Source organism: Corvus cornix, chromosome 5 (genome assembly GCF_000738735.6).
Source record: "Corvus cornix cornix isolate S_Up_H32 chromosome 5, ASM73873v5, whole genome shotgun sequence".
NCBI lineage: Eukaryota > Metazoa > Chordata > Aves > Passeriformes > Corvidae > Corvus > Corvus cornix.
The window spans coordinates 53,452,477-53,473,896 of record NC_046335.1 but is presented as its reverse complement, the minus strand read 5'-3'; the positions used below and the strand labels follow the sequence as shown (position 1 = coordinate 53,473,896).

At 39.5% G+C, this 21,420-nt stretch overlaps 1 protein-coding gene across 4 annotated transcripts in view; it reads left to right on the top strand.

Moving 5' to 3' along the window:
* The window catches only part of PARVA (parvin alpha), a 63,057-nt gene extending 47,632 nt beyond the window's left edge, over positions 1–15,425 (top strand). For all 4 annotated transcript variants that reach the window (XM_039552603.1, XM_019289372.3, XM_019289370.3 and 1 more), the window contains exons 7-13: positions 1,644–1,702; positions 2,526–2,545; positions 3,769–3,830; positions 4,520–4,588; positions 6,318–6,419; positions 7,195–7,267; positions 10,587–15,425. In XM_039552603.1, coding sequence (XP_039408537.1) covers positions 1,644–1,702; positions 2,526–2,545; positions 3,769–3,830; positions 4,520–4,588; positions 6,318–6,419; positions 7,195–7,267; positions 10,587–10,663 — 462 coding nt within the window. In that variant the 3' untranslated portion in view covers positions 10,664–15,425. The remainder of the gene's footprint in view (positions 1–1,643; positions 1,703–2,525; positions 2,546–3,768; positions 3,831–4,519; positions 4,589–6,317; positions 6,420–7,194; positions 7,268–10,586) is intronic.
* The last annotated feature ends 5,995 nt before the right edge of the window (positions 15,426–21,420 follow it).

Genomic DNA, 21,420 nt, shown 5'->3' with positions numbered 1-21,420 from the left:
ATGTCAGAGTCATCATGAGGAGGAAATAAAAGTTTTCTTTCACCCTGCAGCAAAGGGAAAGATAAACAAAAATCCCAAACAGAGTGGAATTCCAAGTTGAGCTAGTATGAACTAGATTGTAATTTGAAGTTACTTCAGTTAGTACTGAAGACAGCACTTAACTGCTGTCTACACAAGCTGAAAGTGAAGATAGCCCTAAATTATGTCATTTTTCTTCAGACTTTCAAGGTGTGTGACAGGAAATGCCTCTGCAGCTGTTCTGTGCCCCCTCTCTCAGTGTGTAACACCCTGGACTCCCCTCTGTCTTTTAAACGCCCAAAGGTCCTCCCTGAATGCATTTTTTACCGTGTGCAAGATATTTAGAAACAGGACTTTAAAATATATCATGGAAACCCCCTGAAACTGTCATCTAGCTGAAAGGACAGTTCAGATTGCTCCAAGTGCCAGTCTAGAGTGACCCAGAGGGCCACGTTCAGCTTTTCTTGCAGATATAAATACATTTTTGATATATTTTAGTAATGCAGTGTAGAAGGAATAGGCTCAAGCCTGGCTAGCTCCTCAGCACATCATACACCGAGGACTGCCTCAGGTAGGGATGTGCTGTCTTCTCCAAGGCAGGAAAAAGCAGCAGCCCCAATTCACATGCCATGAAGGACTTTTCTAATAGGTTATTTTCTTTTTCTCTTTTCCACATAGAAGACAAGTCTAGGATCAGCATAAATCTACTTTTCTCATTTCTTTGTATGGCAGAGAGTGAAGAATCATGAATAATTGCCTAATGTCTAGACTTTAAATGGAGTTGTCAGCATTTGCCTGACTTCACTTTCTGTACTGCAAAATTTTGGTAATACCAGAGAACAGAATTGGCAGACAGAACACAAAGAGAGGCAAAACATATGTGTGGTATTTACAGGGGCCCCAGATGACTGTGATCAGCAAACTGGAAACAATGTCAAACTCTTCAAGTGCTTCATTTTGCAGCTGATTCAAACAGCAGTGATTGGAGTTGGCTTCTGCTGCGTTGGGCACAGCCTCCGGACAGAGGCACCAGGAACGAAGGGCTTCTCCCATCCGAAGAGCATCAGAGTCAGTGCTCAGGCAGGATGGGAATGTGAATGGAAGCTCCATTTTGGTTTGTCAGAAGCCAATAGAGCTCTTTGTCTGCAGAGAAAGGAAACACTGAGACAAAAAAAAAAGATAGAGTGTGAACAGTGCAGAAAGAACAAATAGCCTGGGAGCAAGATTTTTGCAAAAGAGAAGCATGGGCACCATCTGCCAAGCTGTTCATTGAAATACAGGGCTTAATTCAGCACACCTAGACATACCTCTACTAAAATACTTACATATGTGTTTGGGTGTTTCAAATGTCTCGCTGAATTGGGGCCTTTAAAAGAAAAGTAAATTAAGAACAATGGAGAAAGGAAAAGAAATACTTCCTTCTACAGGTGGAGTTTCAGGTTTCTTGTTAATGTACAAAAGAGTTCTCTGAAATACTTGCAAGGTAAAATAATATATTACTGAAAAATTGTTTAAGGAAAGTTCTTACTCTGCAGGTTTCTTATCTAATTGTGTTTGTAGATCACAAATTTTTACTGTACCCTAAGCATTTGCTGAGAAAAATGTCATTTTTTTACTTTTTCCAGAAACGAGAAGGAATCCTCCAGTCTCGACAAATCCAAGAGGAAATAACTGGTAACACTGAGTATGTCAACACCACTTTTGCCAGCAGTTCAGTAATTGAACACAGATGTGTCTCAGAAATTCAAACATTTGCTGATATTTAGATTTCAGTATTGGGGTTCCAGGGAAGATGATGCATCAGCCAGTGACTGTATTTTAGCCTTTTCAAGAGCTGCAAACAAGCATCTAAAAATACAAAAGGGGGAAGAAATAGAGAGGTGGGGAATTAAAAGCAGGACTTTAGGGGTGTAAAATGAGGTAAGCCTTGTATGTGCCATCTCACTGAACATTTTATAACAGAAAAGTTATTCCAAACCAGAAGAGAACACTAGCAGAATATTCTGGTTTCTAATTAAATGGAGAGAAGCTGCACTGTTGACTTACTATTAATCTGTATGGATTTATTTGTGGTAGTTATATGGAGGATCAACTGGAGCAAAATGCTGCAGTCCTTAAGAACCCAGCCCACGTCTTGTTTTGGATGGATTTGTATTGTAGTTGGTGTGGTAGATGCATCTTCAAAGCAGAGGGAAAAGTTTTCACTAAATCAACGTGAAAAAGCCTTTACTCAGGCAAGATGTGTTGATTAGGTTCAAAGTAGGGAGTATGAGATCTGGCTTCCTGTGAGACTTTAGTGAAGCCAAGAGATGTGATACTGATGGCCTCCAGACTGACCCAGATCCTCAGCTGGAGTAACTTGGTGAAGGTTTTCCTAATTCCATGAATCTACTCCAGTATTCACCAAGCTGAAGATCTTACCATGTATGCTGTTTTCTTTTGCAGCACAATATCTGCAAGTGAATTATATGTAACTGTGTTGTTCTTTTCCTTTGTTTTTTCCATAGGGCGTTATCAGGCAGGCATGGTAAGTTCATTTGATTATTGTGTCTTTCTGGGGCAGCCAAAGTGTACATGAGTTCTGCAGTGGGTGGTCACTTTGATCAAATTGCAAGAATGTAGAGGATTTCACATTGCCCTGGCAAATATGCACCACAGGCTGTTGTGGCAGTTAATAAAAGGGGAAAAAACCATTAAAATCACTCTGCCCATCTTTTAAACACATTTCATTGCTTTTCAGCACATGTTAATTTGCAGGTGCTTTGTGGTTTAACCTCCAGAACATAACAGTGGTATTAATGGTCGTGAGTTCCCAGCATGATGTGAAGTGGTATCTTATCATGAACCAGCTGGTGAATGTGTTGATATTCTTACATCCATTACCTACTTTATTCTTTAAAGATGTTGAGTCGTTGTTCAGCAGGCCTGCACACCATGCAAGGACCTGTGCCATGTGTGTCTGACTGCCAGGACTGGGAATAGCCAAGTGCCTGGCCAACAGAAAACACTCACCTGAGTCTTGCTTTGTACAAAGTCTGCCTTCTACAAATGCCTTTGGATCTACTCTAGCTTTTGGGGATTTTTTAAATTGAGGAATATGAATATTTGTTGAGTCATTTGCTGTCATTCAGGTGATTGTCAAAACAGATATTGCTCAGAAAAGGCTTTGGTGCCTTTTATATGTATTTTCCTGTTTCCTTCAGAAGGTGACTACAGTAGCACTCCAGTCACGCTACCTTAGGTTGCCTGTCCTGCTGACGGTGCCCTAAATTGCATATGAGAATGGCCCGAAGCATCTATACAAAGGATTGTACTGCAAATGTGTAACCACAACCCTGCTTGAGATGCTTAATAATGCAGTCAGTGGCCCATGGGGAAAATCCTTCTCTGTAGGTGTAGTGACTAATGTAAACTCATGTTCTTCTGCAGAAAATGATTTGGTTACTTAGGTGTCTGTTTAAGATTTTATGCGTAAAGATACTATTCTTTCCTCATTTTTGAGAAACAGAGTCTTTAGGTAATCCAGATCCTGCCTGAAAATGATGCTTTTTTGTGAATAATAGAGAATAAGTTACTAGCAGCTTGCAGCAAGAGAGAAGTATGCAAACTACTTGGTACTTGGAATACAGAGAGTATATTGAAACATTTTGCTGACTGTGTTGTCTCAAATGAGTATGTGTCTCAGTAAGTGTTTATTCTGCACTGGAACAACTGCTGCTCAGTATATTAATGGCACTGAATGTTTTTCAGAAAGAGATGCATTCGACACTTTATTTGACCATGCTCCAGACAAGCTCAATGTAGTGAAAAAGGTTGGAAGGTTTTTATTTTTAAAATACATAATTTGTGCATGTGCATGCTTGTGTGTATCAGATTGTGTGTATGTGGTGAGTGTGTGGATATAATGTATAACTGGCGTACTTTGCATACATTAAATACAATTAAGCTTTATGCTTAAATACACAAAGTCATGATTGTAGTGTTACTTTTTATTTAATGTTTAGCAGCATGAACTTAACTTTGGAACACGAAACAACATATAGTTATCAAAGTTTTCATCAGAAAAGTTCTCACAAAATGTATGTTGAGTAGAACCCAACTGGTACATTGGCTGTACTGATGCCAAAGAGATATCCAGTTTACAGCTGCCAGAGGTCTGACCCTAGAGTATTTTGGCTGTTGTCAGATTTGAGTGGAGTCCAATTGCCTACTTCCCCATAGTCTGCTATAAGTTTGGGGGTTTTCTGTGTTATAACAGTCTATTTATATATATATATATATATATATATATATATATATATATCACATTCATTTTATTTCTGTTCTTCATTCTTGTAAAAAATAAGAACAATTTTTAATGTCACATTTCAGTTTTAAAACTTGGAGGTTGTGTTGCAGTCTCTTCACTCATGCAAATTCTCTTCTGAGTGGAGTTCATACTGCTGGTGTTGAACTTCTGCCCTGCTGAATAGGCCTTCATTGCACTGTTTTCATATTTCAGACTCTCATCACCTTTGTGAACAAGCATCTGAATAAACTGAATTTGGAGGTGACTGAACTGGACACGCAGGTAGAGTTTTATAGCCTTTCTTAGAGGGGAGAGGTAGCTGCACTACGTTATGCACTGTGTCCCCAGCTTTATCCAGAAATTTTATTGAATGAGCTCTAAGATGTTATTTCAGCAGGAAACCCTTCATTTCTAAACACGTTTTTATGAAGAAGTCCTTACCAATTAAGCATCTATAACAGTTTTGTACTTTCATTAGCCTAAAAATTAATTAACAAATGCTATGTTCTGGGTGCTGCCAAGTGCTGTAAGGAGAACCTGCTTGTTTTGGTCAGGAAAGAATTCTGTCCGCTTGGTTTGCTCCAGCGTCAGGCTGAGCAGTTGTTTCCTGCCTACCTTTCCACAGCCACGCAGCCACATGGGATTACAATGGCTCTATTCAGGGAGAATTCACGGATTCTGGAGAGTAAAGCTACTCAAGTGTATAGGCAGCTGTACAGCTGGGCTGCAGGCTTGATTGCACCACAGAAATAATGTGCTACATGCTCTTCTTTCTTGCTCTCGTCTGCTAAACTGGCTGAAAAGAAGCTAAAAGAAAAGCTTAATCCTGCTGTATTAATACCTCCCCATGTGAACAATTGCAGCAGTTATCATAAGAAAATTATGGGATCAGGCAGAAAGGGATGGGATCTGCACTGTCAAAAATCCCCAGGTGTCTTCAAGTCAGGCTTTATTTTATGTCTTGATTCATGTTATTAAGAATCTCTGCTTTATTTAAACACCTACCAATCTGATACAGGTTTTTCAAAGATAAAATTAAGATTTGGATGGAAATCATGTGTAAAGGCTTTCAAAAGGGCATTCCCTATTTCTGCTTATTGCATTGTTTACTTTGGGGGAAAACATTATTCAAATGTACCTGGAAACTCCTTAAGCATTTATCTGAAACAGTATTCCCTAAGATGAGAGGTTGTATTTCCATCAATTAAAAGAAAATTACCTAGCTCAGGAAGGTGATGGGTTGCTAATAGACCTGGTGCCGCTGGGGTAGGAGTGAGAGGCCTGTGATAAAACCACAGAAACATGGAATGGTTTGGGTTGGAAGGGACTTTAAAGATCATCCAGTGCCACCCCTCCTGCAGGGACACCTTCCACAAGACCAGGTTGTTCAGAGCCTCATCCAGCCTTGGTTAGTTCCAGGGATGGGGCATCCATAAGCTGTTCCACTGTGCCCTGCTCTCACAGTAATGAATTTCTTCCTAATATCCAATCTAAACCTGCCCTCCGTCAGCTTAAGGCCATTCCCCCTTGTCCTGTCACTCTGTGCCCTTGTAAAAAGTCTCTCTCCAGCTCCCTTGTACCCCTTTTGGGTACTGGAAGGTGCTACAAGGTCTCCCTGGAACCTTCTCCAGGCTGAACAACCCCAGCTCTCTCAGCCTGTCTCTGCAGCAGAGGTGCTCCAGCCCTCTGAGCATCATCATCACGCTCCTCTGGACTCGCTCCAAGAGATCCATGTTGTTCTTATGGACTTCGCTATTTTTTCCGATAGAAATGAACATATATTATAGCAATTTGATACCTTCCACTGTAATTACAGACACTTAAAATTAGACATAGCATTTAACTAAATAAATAAAATCAAAGAAGTGGGATGGCATCTTTTAGTTGCAATTTAAAATATTTTTTTAGTAGTTTGTTGCCTGTTCTGCATTAGACAATACATACCTTGTTCAATCAGAAGAGCAATGAGATATTTCTCAGAAAATGTACTGAGAAACTTTTTTTTTCACAGTTTGCAGATGGAGTGTACTTAGTCCTGCTTATGGGTCTCCTGGAAGGCTATTTTGTTCCTCTGCACAGCTTTTTCTTGACTCCCGATAGTTTTGAACAAAAGGTAACTAGATTGCATTTTTCTGTCAAAAACAAACATAAATATGTCTAGTTGTACAAGGATAACACCAACTTTTCCACATAAGTTTGATGCTAATAGCTGAAATCAAGAAAGGACTGTACTGGTAACCATTTCCAAGTATTTTAAAAAATTAGTATTAATACTTACCCAGAATAAAACAGAAAATTGTATTAATGATGGGGTGGTTAGCAAGTGTTAACAGATTTTGGCAGCCATTGTGTGGTGCTGTCATTGAACAAGACCTACTGTTCATTAATGTATATAGGATTACACACAAGCATTGATGACAGAACTGATTTTTTGTGTATCCAAAATCCAAGAATTTAACGCTGGAAAGGTTTAATGGGTTTTGGAAACATAAAGGCATATATGTACAGTGTGTCAATTTAAGACCAACATTACGTCAGTGTCTGTAGCTATCCAGGCAATTCATCTGTCTGTTCAAGACAAGAGCACTTCAGGGGCCATCATGTTCCAGTTTTTGAGCTTGCAGGAGGTGGGGTATTCTTACCTGTAAGTAATTTTATTATGGGTTACGTTAGTTCATGTTAACTTTCAATTACCTTTATATTTCTAAAACCACCATCACTCAGAAACAGCAAAACAATGGATTGTCTGGATTCCATGGACCAGATATACAGAGCCCTAACTATTTTTTCCTTCTGAATATCTGGGTCTGCAGCTTTAAATATGTCTTGTTTTGACTATTTGTACTATACAGAGTTCACAACAGTGACTGCCTTCATTGTGTTGCTAGGTCGTCAATGTATCTTTTGCGTTTGAGCTCATGCAGGATGGTGGATTGGAAAAACCAAAGCCAAGACCAGAAGGTACCTATTCTACCTTTTTTGTATCTGCTTCAAAATTTGTGTTGGGTCCAGATCTTACAAGGTTATGGTATGGCTAGATGAAGATTATAAATTAATCCAACAGCAAAAGGCAAGGTTCATTTTGTAGTGGCCAAGGAACTCTGTATTTTAAATGCACTTTTTCAGATGTTGCAATGCTCCCTTTCTTCATTGGCCAAACATATGCAGTAATACTCCAATATTCCCTGAAAGAAAGAGAACACCGTTGTGATTGGTGTCACTGGCAGAAGTGAATTGCTCCAATTGCTTCATTTTCCTCCATCTCACATTTTCACACTAAACTTCAAGTCTTCCAGTGTAATTTACAAGATTTTCAAAAAAGAGGGAGATGTTGTGGAAGAAGAATTTCAAATGTTCACATAACTGCCTTTGAGTGCAGGACCTAATCATGCATACTTAAATTAGATATAGAGCTGGGGGCTGGAAATAGAATGTGCTTCAGGGAGGATAAAGGTTTTGCTGGTGACCTTAGCAGTATCAGGATTCCACTCCTCTTTGTTCATATACATACAGTGTTTAAATCCAGCTTTTCGGGCTGGAGACAGAACCCTTGATTCACCAGGTTAATGGGTACTTCTTGTAGCTCCTCCTGTGAGAAGTTACCACTTCTTACCATGCAGGAGCTGGATGTGCAGCTCCACTCTTCCTACCAAGAATGATATCTGGGCTCCTGCTGGTTACCTACCATAATAATCAACGTGGCTGTGTCTTCCAAGACCAATTTCAGACTCACATTATATGGTGCTCACAGTCTCTTCCTGCCACAATATTGGATTGTCATTCCCTGAGGAGTTGACATAAGCTAATGTCAGAGTGTTGCTTCTAACAGTAAGAACTCCCTGGAGATTCAGGCACTCATTGCTGAATCAGGTTCTGCTCCATTCAGGATTTTTTCCATCCCTCCCAACTTCCTGATTATAACAGCCACAGATTATAAGACACTCACACACAAAATAGTACATCTCAGGATTGAGCCTGTGCATTAAACCTGGACCTGCCCAGCCTATTTTTTCCATTTCTTTGATTGCTTGAACTCTTATCCACAGTCATGCTTAACTAAACCGCTGGTGAGTGTATCACAAACCTTTATGTTTGAAATAGTCAAAGTGAGAAGGGGGAAACAGTGAAATCGAGGGATCCAAGTAAAACACAGAGTATCTGTGATCCCTTACTCCCTGTGGAGGTTTAAAATTCTTATGGCATTTAATTTTTCAGGTATTTATTGCTCTAGGGGACAGCTAATTTTTCCAGTATAAATCAAGCCATAAGGATATTTCAGCATATATAAGACATTTCTTGTGCAATTATTGAAATGCTTAATATGAAACTTCCTGCCCAATGTGAATGGAAAAACACATCTGTTTTATGTGTTGTTACATTGGGCACAATGCCTGTACTTAAAATTTCCAGTGAGCAAAAGAGTATTGAAAAGGATCTTACCCTAAATGTGTACACTAAATACTCTTTAAATTCCTACACTGTTTCTTTGAGGTTCTTGAGGAAAAAATATGCTGAAAAGTGCTTTAGAATATGAAAAACATATTTAGTGGAAAAAAAAAGAATGCAGTTAAATAAATGAGTATGAAAACCGATGATTTTTATGGGGTGAACAGTTTATTTGGGTTATTTGCAATATAATTGAAAAGGTCTTAAAAAGCTTTCCGTGACCTTTTACTTTAAAAATGGCTGGAGCATTAATCTGCTGAGTCTATAATGAATTCATTTGCAGTTTGAGCTTTTTCAGATTACTCCTTGGAATGTGTACATCAAAGCCAAACTCAAGTTTCTCTTTTAGAAACTTGCAACCAGTAAAATGTTACACGTGTTGGTCAAACCTGTGAAGCAATGGAAATAACCCATCTTTCTTTGGGAGAATGCTTCTTTTACTTTGAGCCCTTCTGTGGAATTCTGTTGTGGTGGTGGTGGAGTCTCTTTGCATCTTTGCAAAGACCTAACAAAGTTACCTCTTTGTTAATAGAAGTTCTGTATTTGGAAAAAAAGTTGTTCTGCACCTTGCTGCTGGCCTGGAGGAGGAAACTTCTGGCGTTACATGCAAACAGTAATGCAGATTGCAACGGGATATTGTGGGTGCAATGCACCCTTCCTGCAGCTTTTGGCATTTCCTCTTCATTTTATACCAAGCATTTTTCATCTGATTTATAAAGAGCCACAAACCCATGCTGGCTGTGGTTTCATGACTGTGCATAGGCTCAGCATAAAATCTAGGCTTGAGTGTTTGCACCCTTTGTCCACGGATGTAAATTTGCCATGTAGCCAGGACACCATGCATAGGTTTGATTGGATTAATTATTCAAAGTGTGACCCCTTCACAATCTATGAGAAACATCAGTGTAGATAAATATAATGGCTAATGATGATTACATCCACCATTTACTGGACTTACTTGGAGGTCTTGGCCAATTCCAAAAACCAAAGTTAGGAATTCGAGTTCCAATGCATTCAACAGAAAGAGACAGGACAATTCTAATCCCCTCTGCTCTTTCTGAGGGCAATTCTGAGTCCCTGTTTGAGATTGGCTATTCCTTGAAGCACTAGTGTAGAGTGCTGCAGTAGTACTTGTCAGTTTGTTTTATAGTTTTCTTGTGAAATAATATTGACTTTCTCAAGAACTGCTCTTTGAAACAGAAGGTATTCATTAGCTTTTTGTTTCATATAAATCCTTTACTTTAGATGTTGAGTTTCTGAGGACTGATTTCAGCCATGAATGTCAGCTAACTCCAAGAATTTTCAGATGTTTGTTCGAGGAGCACTTGTACACCTAGCTTCTTTAGGTCCTCTGGAAAATTTAAACTTGCCTCTAGCTATCTTGCTGAAATTAGGCCTAGTAAAGGATGTTGCAGCTCAGAATGTGCCAAGTCCTACAATTCTTACATAAGAGGAAGGTTCCATTGGTTCCTGCCTGATGATTTTTTTCAAAATCATTACTTTTCAGCCACAACTGACTGAAGATGAAGTCATATAAGTATATGTAATCCTGGGCACTCTTTGACTTAGGAGCAGCTGAGCTTGGTTGCATTTCAACATCAGCAGCAGTAGCTATTTGTATCCCTAACTAGAAGTGGTTAGAACACCAAGTTTTGAGTTGCCAGTTTGAAAATTGTATTTTATTGATATTTCTACTCTTTTTTGCTTTCCTTGTGATCTCATGTTCGTGGGCATTAATGTGAGCAAGAGAAGGGAGTAGAGAATAGGCACTATTTCTGGAAAACATTTGGAGCTAATGAAGTTACTAATTTGTTTTCCCTTGTCTTTTTTCTAGATATTGTAAATTGTGACTTGAAGTCTACACTGAGAGTACTGTACAATTTGTTTTCCAAATACAGGAACGTGGAGTGAAGAATTGATTTGGGTCACAAAGGAGTGTTAACAAAAAAAGCATCATAACTAAGCATATCTTTCCTCAGTATTCCTCTGCACCTCTATCCTGAAAGGAGCTAAACCATTTACCTGAAGAACTTCTAACTGATTATTCTGGCATTACTATTTTCATAGTAGATTTAAAACTGTACAACTTATAAAGAAAAAAAAGGTTTGGAGGAAGGTATTTGGGTATATTCTGGGAGAATTCATGTCTCGGTTGTCTTCACTGTTTTTTATAGGTGAAGCAACAATAAAAAAACTTTTGTAAGTTAAATTCAAATCAGCCTTTGGAGCCAATCATAGGAATATTCTGTAGTGAGTACTTCAATAATTTTTGCATATATCTTTTTTTAATCTGGGAAGGGGAAGAATATTTTCTATGCATGATAAGACAGTTCCATTCTAATTGTGAGGAATGTGCATAGGGAGAAACAGCTAAATACACCTGTTCACATGACAGCTAAAAAGAAGAAACTTAGCCTGATGAATATATAGTTCCAGTGCTATTATTAGGCTTTCATTTTCTGGGTACAAACTGAAGTGGCTACTCATTCCTTCAGACTTATTAAAATGTGATACTTTGCTTTCAATATATGCAATTGAGCATTCCACAGAAGTACACTTTGCAGCTTGTCACTTCTTTTTGTTCAAGGCAGAGATCTTTTTTGCAAAGAACACTTTTCAGGAAGAGACACCTGTATAATATAGTTTTTCTATAATATTTCTATTATTACATAGTATTAGAAAGTAGAAGAATGGCTTGTTTTTATTTTGGCAGCTTAATCACAGAATTATCAGATTGCAAGTTTAGATTGGTTGCTAAACAGAACTTAGAACTGTCCCTTTGGTTGCTTTTATGATGAATGTATTTTGCTGCATAATCTTCAAGACAAAAAAATGAGATTCATTTTCTAGAAATGGTCAAAACTACTCCCATCTGCAAAGATTCCATTACAGTGTAAAGTTATTTGGCGATTTTACATGTCTCCAAAGATTTTTTTATTTGATTACCACCAATTCTAAGCTGTTACCTGTTTGGTTTTAGCTTTAGCAAAGACACAAAAGGGAAATGGGAGTTAATTCTTCCCTTAGAGTGGTACCAAGCACCAGTTATGCTTCCAGAAGAAGCTGGTAGAGACTGCCTGGATCACTTCCGAAACAAAGCGTTCCATTGCAGCCACAAATTCTTGGGATCCTGGGTTACACACTCAGGAAAAAAATCCTTAGGCAGAGATTCCTAGATAACTCTTCAGAAATCTTTGGAGTGCAGGAGGGAGAGTTGTTAACAGCCGTCCAGTGATGGCAGAGCTGGCTTAGGTAAAAGGAAAAGCAATGTCAGTTCTTCAGTCTTTCATCAGGAGAAAGGCAGTGCTGGCAAGGACAGTCAATAGCAGCTGGATGTTACTTATGATGTAAAGCATTACATAGTTTTCAGTTTTCCAGGGCTTTTTTTTTTTATGTAGAGCTTTCCAGTACAACATTAGCACAGAGGGAACTCCAGCAATTACTTTGTCCTTGGTAAATACCAACTAATGTTTGTAATGTAAGGTGATACTGACTTCTGCTGGGGGGCTACAAAATTATTTTTCTGAGAAATAATATGAACTTTTTCAAGGGGAAGTCAGTATTCAATCCAAAGGACAGTATCTGAATGTTCTCTGAACTCAGAAATTATCTGATTGTTATAAGCACTCTAAATATCTTTATTAAAATATTTTCTTACCTCTGTATTTTTAACTGAGTTTCTGAAATTAGAGGTACAGAAAACAACAGTTATTTGCCTTTTACAGGGAGAAATAACTGGACATTTTGACCTCAGTGAGAATGAACATTTTCATTATATCTTTAATATCTGAGAAGCTAAACAATAGGAATTAACCAAACATTTTTGAGCAAACTGAGACGGAACTTCTCATGTATATAGCAGCAGCAATTTCAGCTTATTTTAATGTTTAACATGCAACTTCTTCATTTGCACACCTAATAGTAATTGTCATAGCTAATTAAAAAATGTATGATGTTTTTTCTGCAGACCCTGCTCAGCTTTTACATTTCGACAGTGCCGAAAGATTTTGATTGCCTTTGTTTTCATGAATGCATTTTCTTTAAAGAGGAGATTTATATGCATAAAGTGAACAGTGAAACTGTTTTCTTTGCCTAGACTTCAAAATAAGTATTTCTTGTGCGATATTGGTATAACATTATTGGAGATTTATCTGTCAGACTCCATTTCCACCCTTAAAAAACACAAACTGAGACAGAATGATTAAATCCTCATGCTGAAATGCAATTATGCAGAACTGTAGAAACATTTAAACAATATCCAACCTTTACAGAATTATCTATCCTATGGTAAGAGTTTATGTAAATTAAAATCTGCTATATAGACAACGGTGTCCTATGTAAATATAGATCTGTGTGATAGTTTTAACACTTGCACACAAATAGTACATGCTGCCATGTAGGAGTGGGTCACTGCTTATATTTTTGACAGTGTAGATTTAAATAGCTATCAGATAAATATGAAATCTAATATAGAGATTATATCTAATATTTATTGCTTTGATTCAGAATATTATAGAAATACAGAATACTACTGTGGACAGTTTGCTTTTCAGCAGTTGGTGTAGGCCAGCCCTTTCCTTCAGGGAAGGGAAAAGTTATCTGGGCCAAATTCTGCCACCTGCATTGCTTTTATTCTTGATACACAGCAGTGCCCCCTGATGTACTGCTGAAAGCAGAATTTTCCTCACTCTTATATCAAGATAAAAGTTGTTTAAATTTTTGTCAATCCCAGGTTTATTTATAATTACTTTAAATGATTAAATGTACCCGATTTAGCTCATGTAAGACACGAGCAGCCACCTGGAGAGGCCAGTTCCTCTAGTGGTCCCAGAGAGAGCCTGTGGTCTCAAGGCTGCTATCTCAGCACTTTGGCTGGATCCTAAAGCCAGGTAGGGTAAGTCCAAGCCACTGCCTGAAGATCTCGTGGTGGTATTTGGATCCCATCCACCAGACCAATGTGCCTGTCTGTTGTGCTGTGTCACATAAAGGCCCACAGGTAGCTGAGCCTACCAAAACCTGGCCAGTTCTTGGTCTGCCTTGAGTAGCAAACAAGCAGTAAACATTGCTGCTGCTGGAGCATTATGAAACCACCAAAAGAACCATTTTCTGTGACTTCTAATTCATCCATTGCATCCAGCAATATGGTATCTAGGCTTCTTTTGTGGCTGGAGATGGGCATCCTTTCCCTGTTAATGGGTCCTGGCGTGCTCTTTCAACCACACAAAACATTGTTTGGGTTTTTTTTAAAGAGGAGCTACAGATTTTTCATAGTGTGTCAATAAGGTGTTGTCAAAATAATTACCTAAAATCCTAATGTCTTGAGGTCAGCTCCTTTCAGATTTCTTTCTCAGCTGACTGGCTGTTATTTTCCATAAAGATCAGGCCCTGTAAAAAGGAGTCTTTGCATAATTTTACCCAAGACACACTCATAAAGCCCAGGATTGGATTGCGCTGTATTTCTGATGGAGTACAGACGAACCAAGTTTCCTGTTAAATGAGCTGACTGTAGAATATCCAGTTCTTTACATTTCCTAGTCAGTAGTATCTCCATCTTGCAGAGGATAGCAGCCCTTGCAGCTACACAGCTCAGGAATTCAAGTGGACCAGCAGGAGCTGGATAAGGTCCTAATCCACTTCAATGAACTGTGGACAAAGTTGCCCACTGGCACATCTCCATATGAACCAGTGGCAGGAAATCAACAGAGCCTCTCTTTTACAGAGGGTTGCAGTGCTTGGGAATGGTTGCATTCAAGCAGACCTTGATGACTGAGGTAAATGCTACTTGGTTGACTTTTGTTCCTACTTTTTTTTCTGGTTTTAAATTCATGTTTCAGATTAATTTAGCAGACACCTTACTGCAAGCCACAGTGTTGTAAAGCAGAATGGCTTCTAGAGGTTTATTTCATTTGAGAAAGAGATATATGGTATTTAATATACTAGATACCAGCCTTAGGTCTAGTTTTTGTTATTCTTGTCTTCCTCCCAAAACAACTGTCATCAATGGCCAAGCATCCAAAGAGAAAATAGTGCCTTGAAGACCTCTTGCAAGATTTTTACACTATTACCTAGTAGATTTCTGTCATTTTACTGTAAGAATTAGTGTGGGCTTTCTCTTTACAGTCGAAGTACAATTACAGACTGAAGAAATCCTTTGTAAAAAGCTACAATTAGTTTGCATTAAGATATTTTATTTTGATTTGTCACATGAAAAATTGAGATACCATCACCAAAATGTTAAAATTAGGCATACCTCAGCATCCACAGATTTTCCGAAGAGGTTTTGGGTCATTCAACATTTACAAGGGCTAGTTTTATGTATTTTGAAAATATTTTGTGTGACTATTTCTTTCTGCAATAATGAGATTTTCTTTTCTGTCTAACAGTTTAATACCATGCACTCTGCAACAATGCTAGAGTCCTTGAAACATTTGGTCCTCAATTTCAATATCACACTAACTGAGAAGAAAGAATATTTTCAAAATTTGCTGAACATGTATCCGAAAATAATTATTAGTTGAAATTAAGCTGCGTTGCCTTCAACTGCAGAGTTAGTAGCTTTCACAGAATATATGTACTCTGTAAGTAAAAGACACACTCTTGCTGATTTTTTTTCCTGTGCTTTTTCTGAAACCTTTTGTTATGATCCACAATAAAATTTGCACCTGAAAATCAACACAGCATGTTGTGGTTGGGTCAAAGGATGAGTTGTCTGACAAAAAATTAGGGAGGCTGTGTGTTTTGTGTTCTGGAAACTTCCAGACCTCTCCATGCATCCGGCCCTTTCCCAGTAACCCCTTTGTGGGTGTGCAAGGTGTTTATTATTATGTTCTGTGGGGGCTGGCGACAGCTGAAAGTGGGTTGGCAAAAGCAATCATGTAAACATATGTTTGAAATGATTAACAGCAGCAGGTCAGGAAAATGCAGTCTTTGACTCAAAGTAGCAAAGTCTACCTTTACTTTTAACATTGCTGTGATGAGCACTTCAGTGGTGATATCGCAGCTGGATAGAATGCAATTCTCTGCTGGGCAATTTTGTTAATTTCAAATCTAACAAAATGTTAGTGAAACATTAAAATGATTGAAACTATATTGTCCATTTCAGAAAATAATGGCATTTTGGAAGATTTTGAGATCTATTTTGTTAATAAACTTAGGTTTTTTTGTGACCCTTTAATGCAGGAGCTTCAATGCAGAACTTGGAACCAGTCCAAAATATAGACGTCTAAAGTGCTCCAGATCGACATTTATAGCTCTGAATTACTGGACTGAATCCAGAAGCAGGTGTTTGATCTTTAGGTCTGCTTGTAAAGCTGAAACCACCAAGCAGAGCTGCCTGATCAACAGGGAACACTAAAGACAGGGTGAGTTTTAAGGCTAGTCTTCAATCCCAGTCTGTTCCTCAGGGCTGGATAGAAGTAATTCTGCCTGCTTAGGATCCACATTCTTAACCCCCACCATATGCACTTGGAGCTTTTGTCCTGAATTTTATGGATTTTGTCTTGAAGAGTGAAGTAGACTTGCTGCTCTTCAAACATTGCAGTACAACACGAAGGTCACGGCCTGCCTACCTCAATTTTTTCATCACCGTTCACACAGAAGGTAAAAGATTGGGGTGTAATACCCTTCTGCAGCCGTTGGGAGTTATTCCTCCTCCTTTTTAGAAACCTGAGGCATGAAATGAAGGTGAAACAGTGTTTTTAGTATTGGAGGGGCACTGTTGACACCTTAGCTGCAACTCAGTGTGTAGAGTAACTCCACATTAACTGAGACAGAAGGGGAGCGCAAGAGAGAGCATAGCTGGTGATTGAGCTGTTAAAAGGTGGAAAGGGATTTGGGGGAAGAATGTGTCTTCTGGGCCTCCTGTAAGGCCTGCTTCTATATTTCAGTCAATCAAAAGGTGTTAAAGGTCCCAAACACATTTTGAAGAGAAAACAGACTAACATTACTCATCTCTGTTTCAGTGCAAAGTTCCTGCTGAGCTTTTGCTTTCACTCCTCTCTGCCAGGCCTGCTGTCAAAGCAGCCCCAAGAGAAGGTATTCCTACCCCACACAGCCTGCAGCCTGAGTTAGGTTTGCATTTCCTCAGGCAGAACAAATAATAGTTTCCTCCCCTGCTTCCTACCTGTCCTCTGGCCATTAGGTGAGCTCTGGTGGGAAGGTGAGCACCCTATCATCTCCAAGCTGTGTTTTAGGAGAATGGCAAACACCACTGCACTTTGTAAAGCCAGTGGAGGTTTCTTGGGAGCTTCTCTGAGCACAGCACTGGACTAAGTGCTGTGTCTCATTTTTGGATCCCAGCCAGATTAAAACCAGAACTACTCAGTCCCATTGAGACTGGTCAGCTTTGAACATATGCAGGCAGACCATGCCGGGGACTTTACAACTGAAAACCAAGGATGAATTTAGATGGCTTCAGGGGAAGCTGGTGCAACCTTGGTGCCTACATTCTGGGCAAAGAGCAGAAAATCTGCCTGGGGCAGTATTACGTGGGCTGGGGAGGGAAAACAGGAGGAGCATCTTCTTCTTCTGGCATTGCCATGGTGTGGCAGACTGCTGAGACTGTTTCCTACTTGTACAGAAAATACATATATAATGATACACTGAATACATGAATGATGATATGATGACACAGCCCTTGTCTTCAAAGGCTCACAGTCCTGCAGGAATGCAGGAGAAGAGCTGTGAACTTCTCTATCTCATGATAGGAACAATAGGTGTGGATTAGGAACGGAGTTCCCCTTTCTGTATCTTTCTGCCTTTAAGTTGTGGTGTAAAAACCAGGAGCTAGAAGGTGACCTGTGAGGCTGGTGTGGGTACCAGTCCCCAGGGGCAAAGGAACCAGAGGAGGTAAGAAGGCTGTTAGCTTAAAAGATTTCCACATTTCTGTGGTGAAGATGTAGGTGCTCAGCACTGGGCCACTGAGGTAAGTAAGTGTGTGGTTTTCCTAGGTGGCTGGGGGAGGAATTAAGCCCCTTGAAGTGCTGCAGGGCCACCAGCTTGGGGGAATATTGCCAGCGTTACAAGCTGCTTGCATGTGACTTAGACTTCCCGCTATGTGACAGTAGCTGAAACACGTCCATGTGCATATGGTTACAATAATAGAGTTTTGAAGGCGTCAGTCCTGGGTTTCTGAGCCTTCTGTACCTCCAGATCTTTCTGAACTGTTTGTTACAGCAGTTGAATAGACAGAAAGGACATCATTAGAGCAGGTCTGTATTCTCAATTGCATAAAAACCTTGTACATCTACTGTCTGAAACCAGCACTCACTCCAAACAGTCATAACCTCCAGCTTCAATTTTTTCTGTTATCAGGACAAATTAACCCATTAGCTGCACAGACTCTATTGTGAGTCAGAGGTTTATGACTCATGTGAATAGAACACATTTCTATTCTGGTTTTAATTAACTTGGCCTCCACCCAAATCCTCCTTAGAAATGAAAGATACTAGATTAGCTGAAGTGTACAACACATTTTTATGGTTTGTGCTAAACTTACATGTGTATTTTTATGAGATAATGCTGCAAAAAACAGATTCCCATGAATGCACTAGCCTAAAAGGTAAGTGACAGAAGTGCTTTATTTGACAGACTGTTGAAGTATTGTAATTAATCTGGTTGGTTTGTTTGCCTTGCAAACTGGAAGAACAAAAAAAAAGAAATTCACAATTCTAATACATTGGGAAAATATTCCTTGTCTTGATTCAGATAAATGGAAAACAAGTTTGTGGTGGTTAGAACTTCAGTAGAAGTATAGTCTTAAGTGGCATTTCCCATTGTGATTTTCATATTTTGCTGCCTGAAAACTTTTATTTTCTTTCATTCTTTTTTAAGATAACATGTAAAGAATTATTTGGTCAGTATCCGTATTTCTAATTGGGTCATTGTGCCTTCTCTTCATAAAGCAATACTAAAATCAAATAAACTCCTCAAATATAAATTGCAGGGAGGGTAACCTGAGCCACTGAGTTGAGAATACTGTCAAAACAGAAGCGATACTAATTGTATTTACACAATTTTAAAAGAATCAAAAGAAAAACAAGGAAACAAAACCACCCCTCTCTAATCCTGACAGAAATCAAAGCATGAATCTTACTTATCACTAACCTTTCTTCATGACACTTTAGAGATTCTTAAGGCAAATGAGAAGCAGGCATTCAGATATTGGTGGAGCCATCCCACCCCACCACAATCTCTGAAGAACCAAGCACAGAATAAAAGCAGAGAGACTGAGGGGAAGAGAGAGAAAGGTATCTTTCTGTGATCACTTTATAGTTTGCAGCATGCTCATATAACACAAGAAGGGTGGGCCAGCTGGACATAAACTAACCCAGAGTGATAAATTAATCAGGAGTATGCTCTGTGTGCCACCATCTGTCTGGTGACTAATAAGTGAGGCTTCTACTTTGGCAGGTTCCAGGTTACCTGTAGCATGGAGAGGAGAGCTGGAGGGAAAAGGTCAGGTTTAAGAGAGGCTTAGTTTGAGGGGCTCTGAAATGAAAACTTGCATGGGGACCACTACTTCCCAGACTCTGCAGTCCCACAGTTTAATTCCAGTGGCTTAGAGCACTTAATGGAGATCTGCCTTCAGCTCTGCCTGCTGCCTGTTAGTCCTGATAAAGCCCTAACTCACCTTCTCATTGCCTAAGTGGTGACATCAACACTTTCATCAAAGCAAGGAAATTAAGGGCACGTAGCAGACTCAGCTTCATTTAGCCAGAGCTCCACATCCAGACCCAGAGATTTTTCTGGCTTGGAGGACACTGTCCTCCCATGCAAGAAAGGGCAGTTTGGCAGTGAATTGTTACAATGTGCACTTCCCAATCACTCTAGAAAGTTACCGAGGTGGTAGGAGGCAGATTTAGGGCACAGATTTATCTACAGATACTGTGAACAGTTATGCTGCTTTTCTGGGACATGTGTATTCCTCAGTTGGAAGTTTTGAGCATTAACTTCTGAAATTCCATTGCTGATAACTAGACCTTGCTTTTAATTTTTCCTTTGCTACAGTGGATTTTTTATGCCAACATTGATTGAGGTTGGATTACCAAACCTGTCTGGATTCCTTTTTTATGCTTACAATAATGTCCCTTTATTGGACAGAGCTCCTTTATATAATCTAGAAAGCATTGTAGATCTGCACCAGGGTGCAGAGGATGATGTGGTGATTTGACACTAATGGGCAAGTTACTCTGAGTCAGCTCTCCCTCCTTTGGGGATATTTGTACGAGGAAATCTGCATCAAAACTCAGGATGTTCCCATCACCATGCATGCTCAGTAATGGAAAAGATCCAGGGCTCTCCTTTGCTTTGAACTTAAGGACATTACGTGTGGTTGTGCTACTAGAAGGGGGCAGAAGTATTTGTACCCTGATGTGAGAAAGAGGATGGATCTTGCTGGGCACAGCAGTCCCAGTGCCTTTATTAAAATATTTCCTAGCAAGCCTGTAACTTGCCTTCTGAGCACTTCCAGGAATTTAAGCTGAACTATCTTATGCTGCTGGGTCTCCAACACTTTAACCCCAGGAGGCTTGTGATCCTCTGTTCTCTTCTGTAGTGTGACATGACCTCACCCAGTAATTTTGGTGTCAAGACCGTTAACTTCTGCTGCTTCTAAGCCTTCTTTCCCAATGGCTCAGTTACCCAGGCAGACCTCTAGGGTGGGGAATGAAACCACAGGAACACCAACAGAAAACTGCTGTCTTAAGTCAGACAAAATTTTCCACTAGGTGAATTCCCCCAATTAAAAATCAGAAGATTTGTTCCAAGGAACCAAGACACGCCTGTTATTTAAACGCAATTTCTCTTTTATTACTGGCTTATTAAAACTTACCGTTCTCTATTAATCAGCATTTCTTAATTAACATAAAATTCCCAAGGTCTGGTACAATTCCACCACCCACAATCCAGTTCTATGCAGTTCATTTCTATTTAGACTACATATTGCTAGATCATGTAGGATTATATTGCATGCTGCAATTATTTTCAGGGAGGACTGTGACACTTGGCCTTGATCTTGGCTTTCTCTAGTACTGAGCAGTGTAAGTATTCTATATTTATTTATAACTTGTTGAGGGGAACAACAGAGGCTGCCTGACACTGCACTCTCTTCTTCTTTAGATTGTAATTCTCCAATAGGTCTCTCAGGAATTACAGGGAGGAGAGCTTTGCCATTTGGAGAAAGAGTCTTACAATTTAATCAGAATACAATTTTAGCCAACCAGCTAGTTCAGTCAGCCAGCCCAATTATGGTGTGGGTTGAGCAAGACTCTGTGCTCAGGGTTCTCCGGAGTTGTTTTTAGCTATGAAATGAAAATAAGAAATTATGTCAGTTATACTCTATTGACTCCTGGTCCTACAGCTTTCAGGAGTGTACAGCAGCATAGCTTTGCCTAAATTTGTATTTGGCATCTCACTGCTCTGACTGGGCTTTGCCACCGGTTGAAAGCTGAACTTGGGAGTGCTCATTCCGAGTGGCAAGTTACATATGTGCTTGTCCCTGGGCTTGTGCATATGGACAGAGGTCTTGTGGACTTGTCTCTGCTTTTAACCCTCGCAGTGCTGCAGGTGAGTGCTCTTGGTGCAGGGCTAAAAGAGCTGCGGCAGCTCTCCCGTCACCATCTAAGAGCAACTTTCCTCAGTGCCACTGGTTATCTCCTGCTTGACTGACT